At 34.0% G+C, this 12,176-nt stretch overlaps 1 protein-coding gene across 2 annotated transcripts in view; it reads right to left on the bottom strand.

The window, feature by feature from the left end:
- LOC128990886 (bestrophin-2-like) overlaps positions 1–11,457 on the bottom strand; it is a 42,919-nt gene extending 31,462 nt beyond the window's left edge. For both annotated transcript variants that reach the window (XM_054413525.1, XM_054413527.1), the window contains exon 1: positions 10,514–11,457. In XM_054413525.1, coding sequence (XP_054269500.1) covers positions 10,514–10,692 — 179 coding nt within the window. In that variant the 5' untranslated portion in view covers positions 10,693–11,457. The remainder of the gene's footprint in view (positions 1–10,513) is intronic.
- Between the last annotated feature and the right edge of the window lie 719 nt (positions 11,458–12,176).

Genomic DNA, 12,176 nt, shown 5'->3' with positions numbered 1-12,176 from the left:
TAATATGTTTCTGTTTAAAGTTAATATTCTTTCAACAGCCTTATAGCAGTTCTTGGTTTAATTGCTTATAGTTATATGAACCTCGTTAAACCCTACAATATTCTTTCACTGATAATTTAAAAAAATTCAGCCCCACGAAAGAGCAGCCGACAAGAAACTCGTTTTACCGATCTAACAAAGACCACATAACTGTTCAACGTGACAACAATATAGAGATTAATTCGCACTACGAAAGTTTTCTCAACATCAGCTCCTAGAATGTTGAGTTTAGGCTGGTAGCCGAAGCAGGGCAAGACACATTACTAACTACACACCAGGGGTGTTATGCCAGCATTGTCCTCGGTTTTCATTCTGGCACGCGACCTAGCATCATTTATAGGCAAGCTGTAGATCCTCTTATTACATTCTTCACCTGCTGGTTAACCACAATTGTTGCCAAATCCTCCTCATGCTTTCCTAATTCACTAAGGAAGTTATGGAAATAATTATGGGGTTTAAATTTTGTGTATGAATTTTATTGACATGGATTGGATGTGTCAAATTTTATTTACAGTTCTTTGAAAAAATCACGTTCCTCGCATTTGCCTTTATTTTAATAGTTATAGCTAAGTGAGGTTAATTTTACTTTACTAAACTAATAGATTTGACTATGCCTTAGCTTGACTACAACTCAATTTAATACTACAGCTCCGCCACCTTACCCATGATAGAGGCGTTTCTAAGAACCACAAAACCAATTCCAATTAGTTGAGTAAAAGTGTAAAGGGGTATTTGTTGCAAACTTAATTTTCACACATTATTGTATGTAGCCTATTGTGACAAAGAAAGCATACTACTAAACCTAATACCTAGTAAATACTACTAAACGCAATAGTGGTAATAGTATTATGTTTTCTGTGATTGTGATCAGTTTTTAAACATCTTCATTCAGGACGTAAATGGGCGGTTACTAACAAATGTTTGTCAAGATTAGAGGGTAATAACCAAAAGTAAGATTTCTGTTTGAACATTTAAATATAACTGTGGTTGTATTTTCAGCCAGCAACGACACAGCGAACACTTAGGAAAGAATGATGGGTGTTTAGTGAATAATTTTAAATATAGACACACGCGGTGGGTGCAGACGACGGTCCGACTAAAATTAACTAAAGAAATAGTTCACTAAAATACAACTCATACCTCCAACAGACCATTGGAAACATACACAATTGGAAACAAAATAACAGCTATGGACAGTTTGTTTGGAAACTTAGATGAAATCCAGCAAATGAATGACCTTTTGAGACTCTTTTATCTCGAAGGATCAACAATCTTTGTAATTTGAAAACTTCAACGTCAAATAGGTGCCACTTGATTTTTGAAATTGTTTGAGTCTGCTTAAAAACAGCTTAAATTAACCATTGACACTTTTACAGAACTGTTACAAGACGAAATACATTTTGCTCGTTATTTATTAAGCTATTTACTATAAATACAATACTAATAAAACAGTATAGTTCCAATCAAAACTCAAACTCGAAAATGTTGACGAAAACCATCCTTTTTCTTCATACTGCGTATAAAGAATTTAAAAACAAGGGAGATAACGCATGCTTTTGCTTAAGTCAATTTAATCAAAGAAGAATAATTAACAAGTTTTGCAACTTTTCATTACAATACATTTTTAACGCCCCTATTTTAGGCCGACAAGGATTTGAAAATAACAATAACACATATAAGAATATCTATTTCCTGATAGGAATGATCACATTGCCACACATGTGAACAGTACGCAAAATAGCTCATTTTCATTAAAAATAGGTATTTACCTTCGTCTACAGCTCAATTTGTTGTAACTTGGGTTACGGCCGTTTCGGCATTATAATGCCATCGTCAGACGTTGAACATTCAGCTGAAGTAGCGTCGTCATAGTTGAAACACATAACACGAACACGAATAACATTTTACAATTACTAACGAAGACACAACGAACAGGCCTGTCGCACACACGGTACCGGTTGACATTGCCACGATCTGAACTGGATGCCGACTGGAGGTTAATCCTGCATCGTTCTTTGCGTAGTGGTGTTATCAGCTGACCTTTGTACTCCTGCCTTTTGTCTCTTGTCCTGGTCTAAAATACTATTGAAAATTATGTGTGATTTATATTGTAGTTTGTCATTTAATATTGTGTCATCAAAATTATTTTCTGTATAGGCTCTGTAAATTTCGTATTCTTCTAATGTGTCCAATTTATTTCCTTTCTTGCTTGTGTGGAGTATATCGAGGCCAGTGTTCAGATCATACATGTCATGGTTTTTGTCAACCAGGTGTTGAGCAAAGGATGATTTTTGTTTGTCGGCTCTTGGACATGGGTGATGTTCTTTGTACCTGGTTCCGAAAGTCCGTCCAGTTTTTCCTATATAAAAGCTCGGGCAACTAGCACATTTAATCTTGTATACACCTGACTTCTCACTTTTGTCGATTACACGATCAGAAACGTTTAATTTATTAATTGTCTTGTTGTTGGTCTTGAACGCCAATTCGATACCATGTTTTTTCAGTTCTTTCGTAAGTGAGTACTGAATTGAATGTGAGTACTCTACACACACGTACTTCTTCTTTTGTGGTTGGACGTCTCCAGACTTTTTGTTTTTCATCTTACTTAATAACCTGTCAATCATATTGCTGTTGTACCCATTAGATAGCGCTATGTGTTTGATCAAATTGAGTTCTTTATTAAAATTGCTGTCTGACATTGGAACATTTAACAATCTATATAACATACTATTATAAGCGGCATATTTCTGTGATGGTGGATGGTATGACGTGTTATGGATGGTTTGGTTTGACGTGGTTGGCTTACGGTAAATGCTGAAATCCAATCTATTGTCCAATTTTTCTATTGTCAGGTCTAGAAAATTCATTTTGTTTGACTCCTCAATTTCCATCGTGAATTTCAAATTTGGGGCAATATTGTTTAGATATTTGTGTAATAATTCCAGTTGTCGGACGTTACCGTTAAACAAAAGAATAGTGTCATCTACATATCGGTGGTACTGCAGTATTTTCTGTTTCTGTTTGTTACGATCTGATAGTATAAATTCATTTTCGATATAATTCAAATAAATGTCGGCGAGTATGCAAGATAGAGGGGAGCCCATTGCTAGGCCCTCAGATTGTGAGTAGAATTTTCCTTCAAACTTAAAATAATTCTGTTGAAGTACTTCTTTCAGAAGGGCTAAAAATTCATCGACTGCTTCTGGCAACATATTTGAACTGGAAGTCAGGTGACCTTGGACTAATTCCAAAGTTTTCTCCACCGGTACATTGGTGTACAAATTAACGATGTCAAATGAAACCAATAAATCATGCATCCTTATGTTTAAATCTTTAGTTTTTTCAATAAAATCATAGATGTTTTTTAGACTAAAATTATTCTGGAATTGGATTTGGTTTCTTAAAATTTGTTCTAGCTTTTTAGCTAAATGGATTTTAGCTCATTTTCGCTCTAGAGCGGGAATTGCCACTCGCTAAATCAGCTAATTTCACTGCTGACTTTTCTAAAGATAATTTGTTTGTAAGTTAAATTATGGTGGTAGGAAAAATCTTGTCTGCATTATGAACACAGTCATTGCCGCACGAGAACTGTAGATTGCCGCACGAAATCTTGCGCGAAATAGTCATTTGTGTAACTAGTGGGTAAAGTGGCACTTTGCTGCACACGAGAGCAATGTTTACGAGAGCAATGATCTCGAGTGCAGCAAAGGCCTTTTGCACTCGTGTTACACATTATATTTTCTGTACAGTCACTATAAAGCATATAAATAATTAGTCTTTCAAACACTATACAACACGTTTTTAGGTTAAGCTGGCAACACAAATGGTGCCCTAGAGAAAGTAGTACCCGCGGTCCGTATCACTCCGCTATTTTTCCTCGGCAAGAAATATGCTCCGCGTTTTGAGAATATAATTCCGTATGTTTTTGTAATTTGAAGTGGTTTCCGCGCCTAAAAAAATGCTTTAAAGGTGTTTTCTTGTTTATTAAGATCGTAGGAATGTTTTAAAAACGTTTAAAAGAAAAGTCCAGAAAGTTCAGAAATACCGAAACTATAAACACGAAATGACAGGTTAAATCGTAGTTATACTGTAATAGGCAATCAGCTGCTCATAGTATTATTATCTTTAAGTGTTGCCAACCTATTTCCAAGCGTACAAGGATTACGTGCATAATAGAACCATGCTGTTTTGTGTTGTTTCGTTGGAATTCTGATGTGCGGCAAAGTATACACCATACGACAAAGTATAAACCGTACGGCAAAGTATAAATATGCAGCAATTAGCAGCTTTCTGTACTATAAACAGTACAAGGAAGCCAACTTTGTCGGGTGACTGTAGGAAAAGTATTTTGTTAAATGCTGTGAATATAAGTGGACCAATTTTAAGAGGTAGTGGAAAATGTAACAATAACATAAGCTTCATGACCATGACACATATGAAAACTTCAAACACACTTTCCATATTATTTACTAGTCAAATATTTATCAAATAGACCGGTGGTAAACTATTTTAATACTCCATATTAGAAATGTTATAATAGCTGTGGGTCAGTATCACATATTATTGATCATAGGTAAAAAATATTGAGTAACTTCTTTAAAATATATTTCAAAATCAAAATATAAAATAAGTTGATGGTGTTATCCTAAACCTAAATCTCACCATGATAACATGTGAGTAGTAACTTATTCCCATCGGCGAAAAGGGTAAGTACAATGGGAATGGAGTATGTTTTATCTATGGTACAATCAGAAATTGTATTTTGTTACTTTTCTTGGACACATGGCATTTCTTTGTGGGGAACAGCTTCAAAATCAAACTTGGATGTATTACTAAGATTTCAGTCAAAATTATTAAGAACCATCCTGAAAGCCCCTTGGTTTTTATCCAACGTTACCATTCACAGTTATTTCAAAATGCCATTTGTTACTGAAGAAGTTACGAGCTGCAGTACAAAATACATCTCCAAGCTTGAGTATCATCCAAACCATTTGGCCCTCAACCTCCTAGACAACAGTCAACATGTCTACAGACTAAAAAGAGAAAATGTTTTAGACCTTCCGACTCGATTCGTACAGCAGCTCTGAAATTTCTTTTCTTTGCTTTTTTTGTTAGTGCTAAAGCTGTTTAACTGCTAACTCACGTTTTCCAATTTTTATTTTATTTATATAAATGTCATCACATTTACTTATTGTTTAATGTAAAAAAGATTGTAAATAAATCTTTGTAAAAAAAAACTTTTATAATACATCATAACCTCACTACGCCAGCTGGCTGTTGTTTACATTTCAGCAATCAGCTGTGTTTTGTGAGGGAGGCGGACCCTTGTACACTGCCACGCCTTCTTCGCCAAACAACCTGCACTGCTATCTAGATGACACGAATACGTTATTTTTTGGTGACTACAAAAACATACAGCTACAAAACAATATAAAAATATGGAAACCAAATAAAATCATAAAGGGAAGGGTGCGACGAATACCAAATCGTGATTAAACATGCATAGGATGTTGAGGGCCCCCTCCTGTTAAGGATTTAAAATCGATTTCTTTAAATATGAGCAAATTAAATCAACGATCTGACACATAATTTCTTCCATTAGCTTAACACATATTGACAATTCAATGTAAAAATTATTATTGTAAAATATTACTCACTATTTACATAAAATGGACAACAATATTGCCATGAATACTACTTGCACCTTTTTGGGCGACGTCGTGTACATAAAAAATATGTTTTGTTTATCTACGCCATTGCCTTTTTACATTTTTTGTAACGGAATGGCCCAAAATGTAAACATTTTTCACTTTTGGATTACAATGTAACAAAGAGGTCATGGATAAAACATACTCCCTTAGTAGATTTCCCATCCTTATGGAACAGCTAAAGCAAATTTTATCGTTAGTTCTGTCCGATGCACTATAGAGGCCGCGTTTTGTTTACAATTTGTTTCTTGTTATTTCAGTAATTTAAAACTCTGTATAACCAAATAACACGATGTAATCATAAACAATAACTCATCCTCTTGTTATAACCGAACAGTAAAACACAAATCATGAAATCAAGTCTAAAATAATAGAAACAAAATTTCGTCAACACTAGCCACCATTGTCACCGGACATGAACTAGACACGAAAAAAACAAGCTTCAAAATTTACAATTTGATGAGAAGTCTACTTGTTGGTTAGTCTAGGGTTGTAGGTACAGTTTAATATACGAAACACAAATATGTTAAACATATTTTTATTTAAATTCAATAAAAGCGTACTGAAGTAAAGGAATGGGTGGTTTTAAGCGATACAATTTTCACCACCAAGAAACACATAAAAGTCCAATGAAGGTAGTGCTATGTAACTATTGACATTGAGGGGTGCATAAAACCACCCCTTGAATGGGAAGATAAAGAACGTATTGACACGGCGCAGTGATCATAAAGATACGTTTGGAGACGAAAAGTTAACAAACGGTCGAACAAAGATGATGGGCGTTTCGTACAACTATGACTACAGGGCGAAACTTATTACATACTTTGTACTTTTTGTGAAGCCAACAATCAAATCATTACTGTGAATTTACGTTTGACAATATTTTTAAATGTTTGTTTTTCTTTCTGTAAAAATAAGCTAAAATTGCGTTTTAGCTTTTATTTCTATTCAAGTGTGCAAAAGAATAAATTATAGTAATTCAAATCAAAATCTAGGTTAATTTACACACTAAGATCAATTGACATGGTATACACCACCTTATAAAAAATCTTGAAGAATATCTGATGAAAGTGCCAAGCAAAGCTAAATTAAATATGTGCGTTCATATTTATGTATCAATTCAGTTATTAGAATAAATCTTTCAGCAACCTCTGTGTTTACATTTAGTTTGGGAATTAAAATGGTGTATTCATTTATTTTTGTCTGATTTGTTTGAACGCTTTTGAAATTTTTAAAAACCCTGGTCTTCTTATCACTATTTACAATGAATGAATGTCAACCTTTTACAAGAAAGCATAGTTAATTAAAAGTCCAATGACAAATGGCATCTGGGTCCGTAATCGTTTTCGCTTGGTATCGAACCAGCGACCTTCAGCTTTAGAGGCCACCGATAACCAACCACTTGGCCAACCAAACACTGGTCTTGTATTACGTTGTTCACCGTTTTCGGGTAAAATCAATAAAATAGAACGAATAAAAAAATCAAAGGTTAATGAGAAATTGTGACATTATAAAGAGTTCGATTGAAAATCTAACCTACTCTAACAACTTATATAACCCACTCTAATAATAAATAACGTACACCCCTTTAATTAGGAACCTAAATTATTCAATTTTTGCTTATTATTTTGAGACTGTAAATTAATTTTAAAATTCACATAAGTTAAGATGTATGTTTTACATACAGTCTTACTATTTTTCCCAATTATAATTTGATACTTTTAGCCCCTCTCTAGTACTTCTTATAAGCAGAATCATTGCTAGACTAATATTATGTCACCGGATGAAATCACGTTCTGGACATAAAAACTTGTTTACACGATGATGAAAGGGAAGGGATGAATATGGTTTTGACCACACTGGACAACCCTGCATATTATACTTGTTTGAGACCTCTTGTAGTTGATACAAATGAATAACTTGTAATAGTATGAATGACAAGATTTTGCATGTCTATTATTGTAAAGTGATACAATCAAATTGTATGTAAATGGTTAAGGTAATTTACCAAATAAAAATATAGGCAAGTGGTACATCAAAATTAAGCTTAGAGTGTGTAGATTTGCCGAAAATATTGGTATGGACGAATTTCTTAGGGGCTCTGTCCCACAGGCCGATTCCCAAAGGGCTATAGTCTAACATGCTTCTAAAGTGTAAATGATTTAATTTATTTATTTTACTAAACAGCTGGTCAATGCAATTCTTTATTGATAAAGATGTTTATTATGATGCTTTCATTAGTTTGAGGGTTATGTTTGGTTAAAGAAAGGTTGTATACGTTTTTTAGTCTTGATATTGAGTTTAGTATAGAGTATTACAGTTAGTATAAAGTTTCAATTGCAATTTATATAGTAAGCTACGTGTAAAGAGGCTTGGCTAAAATTGAAAAATTATGGTGAAACATCTCATTGATGAAGCATACATCTTAAGTAATTGATGTTATTGCTACACTAAGGTATGTTGTCATATTCTTTTGAATCTATTGACATCAAAAGTAGGAGTTTGGAAGTAAGTAGGTTTACACTTTTAAATCAGTTAATATTTACAAATTAAATCATAGAGTTGCTGTATTTTTAAACACACATCAGCACCATTTATACACTCTAATGGCTGCCTAGGTCACATTTTCTTCCCGTTGCAAAGCACGTGTATATCAGCTCGTATTATTTTAAAGACGACCTGAATCTAAAAACAAATGCGTTGATATGTTTTTTTTTTTTTATAAAAATACCTTCACTAAGAGTGAAGGTTAGTTTATTAGTAATTAGTTTACATTGTTGGTTGTGTATTTTGGAAAACGCTTAACAATACAATAAGCTATTAAATATTTAGGTTACCATTAGAGGTCTGTACGGAAATCTAATTGATGCAAAATATAATTTTCACGTTTATGGAAAAATGATTTTTTAGCGAATTTCCCTATAGGGAAGTAGCTATTACCGTAGGTCTCATGGTAAGACTTAGGCCCGGGACCGATTTACTTTTTCATTTTAATGTCCCCAGAGGCCAAAAACACCATTCGTTCAAATTTGTATATATGTATATATATAGATTTATATATATATATATATGTGTCCGTGAACACGATAACTTGAGTAATTTTTATCCGATTTTGATTAAATTTGGTTTGAAGGTGTAAGGCGGGATAAACTTGAATGAGTTCGCGATCCTGCATGATCGGACCATGGGAACAGGGTTTTATGGGGAGTTTTATGGGGTAAAAATTGGTTTTTCTCACTTCTTACCCTCAAAACACAAAATTTCCCAATTTTTCTCTAAACCTTCTTAAAGAGCTTAAAAAACAAACAATTCAGTATATCAAAGTGTTTTTGTACGGTTATTGGTTACGGAGAAAACTAAAAAAATGGTAAATTTAAAATTCCCATGTTATTCTTATGGAGAATATTGTAAAATGTTGTAGTTTGCTTGTTTATGGATATATTTTGATCAAACTTGGCAAATTTATTTATTTTATAGTAAGCTATCAATATTTTACTAAAAACACACTACTTTATTATTAGTTTCCTTGTAGCAGCAAACCTAGGTACTCGTTAAACCTAATGTTATTTAAATAGATCAATTGAAAATCAATTCGGCCAAATGGAAATTCGCTTAGACGGCAGGTTTGCTGCGGCGGGGGTATTTTATTTTACATCAAATTTACTAGTTAGAAACTATCGCATACCGTATCCACTTTTTCCATCTAAAAAGGAGCGTAGTAAACCATTTAAAATTAGCACGGCAATTCATATCTCTTAACTTTATGGCATTGGGATGTCAGCCAAATCATAATAACATGGCAGAATTAGTCCTATTCTACGATAATCTGTGTCTACTTTAACCGTAATTACTAACAAATGGGCCTTTTACAGTTATTGCTTGGTATAAATAAACTAGGTAGTGGTCAGAGTGTATTGTTTAATACCTTATTTTTTAACATTAATTGTTTGGTAAACATTTTATATCGGTATAGGTAATATTGTTCGATAGTAACTTAAAAAGGGATATCTAGAAAATATCCCGATGGTTTCTCGAAACGTACTTGGGATAATTATCATAACTTAAAACTGATTGTCAAAGTTTTCAAAAATATTATTTTTGTGTTTTGCATAAGATAGAAGTCAAAATTTAAACATAAAAAAACTCAAAGGATGTTGGTTTAAGATAAAATTAACAGCGAACAAAAATAGTTGAGCAACTTTGAAGTACTTGTCAGATAATCACGTGATAATTTCCCAAATTAAAAACATTATATTGATATTTTTTAATTTTTTTAATCGTTAAGGTATAATAACAGTTTATGACATTAATGAACGATTGAGTCTCGTGATTTCGTTAAGATTTCAGATAAATAACCTACGGCCTACAGCAAACATTTTTAAAGGGTGGTAAAATCAATTTTGTTTGGCCCTTCTAATCACCCTCTCATTAAATAACAGATCTAAACAAAAAATTTATCTCCTTTTACGAATTTTAAAACGTACTCATCATTTCAAATGTGAGTACCGACTAGTTTAAGTTCAACATGAATCTAAATGTTATTAGATGTTTTATAACAGTTCGTAAAATGGATAACGGTTGCAAAATTTTGTAAGATTTAGGAAATATGGAAAGCATTAGTTAAGGAAAGGTTTGATAAGATTTACTGGCGAGACAAAAGACTCGCATTTTCATTATCACAAAGGTCAAGCTAGAGTAATCTGCAATATTTTTCTAAAAAAATCTTTGTTTGATTTCTTTACAGACTTCTTATCAGACTGACTTACCGTTTCTGCGGCTCAGTGAAGAGGTTCCTGTAGGCGGTGCTGAGGAGACCGAACGCTACGATGAACAGAAGTAACTCCCGGTAGATCAGCTTGTACAACGATCCTCTCCACATGAACAACAACCGTGTGAACCCCCCGGAGGTGGAGGATGCCACCTCGTACTGGTAACTGACCGTCATCCTCGGGAGTCCCTGTCCGCATGAGGTGTGGACCGAAGAGGAAGTCTGACTCTAGAGGAGTCAACCAACACGGAGCAACCCACTCTCTTACTATAGCGACATTTGCGATTAAAAGTACAATATTCTCACGCAGTTTCTTAGGGAGTTTCTGTCCTCATGGTGTGTGGACCGAAGAGGAAGTCCAATTCTAGAGTAGTCGCCAAAACAGAGGAACCCTTACTCAAGTTTCGTAACTGAACGTACAAGTTGCTCACGATTTCATGCAGTAGTTTCGTAGTTACAGAACTGAGTATGTGGTTTTGATTCCAAAAAGAGATGGAACTTCTTCTTGATATTGATACATATATTCAAAAAAGAGCGTTTTATACACACTTTCCTAGCAAGCCGCACTATCAGTATGATTCACTAGGTATGGAGTTAAAAAGTCCTAGCTCTTTTGAAACATCTATATGTAAAAACATTCAACTAAACTTCTTGAGAATGGCTTGGTCACAACACAATTTTCTCCCTACAATAAATCCCGAACTGAAAAAAATCTCAACAAGGTAAAATTAATAAGTGTGCTACTTTCAACTTCTTTCAACGAATTTCCACCAACGAATTATTTTGATTGAAATCCGTGTGAATTTGGACACGTCATCTAGGAGATTTCACTGATCTATCGGACATGCCTTGGCCGAATGTCTTCACCTTCTCTCACTCACTGAACGTCACACTCAACGCGCCGTCGCCGGTAGACTGGACCTCTGGACACTTGGTCACACTGTGCCATAATGCCACACCACTAGACTCTGCCACACTGACTTACTACTGTGTGTCCGACTCTGTTCTGGCACACCACTTGACCTGCTGCCAATCTATTCTTCCTCCACAAAATGTGTCTGTACATATCAAAACTATATTTTGCCGTACGTTTGAAGAAGCTTATCTAGCTGTTGGATTTGTGTACTCCGACGAATTTAAAGGTGCTGTTTCGGCATGGAAAAAGTGCTAGACGAAATATTATATGTGAATAATAAATACTTAAAATTAAGATGATTTGATAAATTTCACTTTTTTAAATATGTGATATATTTTGAATCTCACAAAACAGTGGGTGATTAAAAAAAAACCGTAGGTGTTAGATGAGTAAATACATACTCATGTTGCAGAAAACATAATGTTTATACAAATTTTCTAATTCTTTATGCATGTTTTAAGACTCCTAATTGGAATCTAAATTGAACTAAACTAGAAAATATTTGTTAATCAGGAGTCTGGGACTGGCTATTTTACCATAGATAAAACATACTTCCTTAGGTTTTACTTACCACCAAAAACGCCAGGAGTCAGCAGTAATAAAATAAACTAAAAATGCACTTGTCACATGATTCTAGAAACTTAGCAAACTTCCACATAATTTGGATTTTATTCAAACTGGTTTGTTATACAAGAAATACTGTTTTAGATTAAAGCGTAAAATTGGCTTAATGGTTACAACTTGT

This window comes from Macrosteles quadrilineatus, unplaced genomic scaffold (assembly GCF_028750875.1).
Source record: "Macrosteles quadrilineatus isolate MER2022 unplaced genomic scaffold, UCM_ALF_1.0 Scaffold_3__2_contigs__length_128488019, whole genome shotgun sequence".
Taxonomy (NCBI): Eukaryota; Metazoa; Arthropoda; class Insecta; order Hemiptera; family Cicadellidae; genus Macrosteles; species Macrosteles quadrilineatus.
The sequence above is the reverse complement of the archived record's forward strand: the minus strand, read 5'-3'. Positions and strand labels throughout refer to the sequence as shown.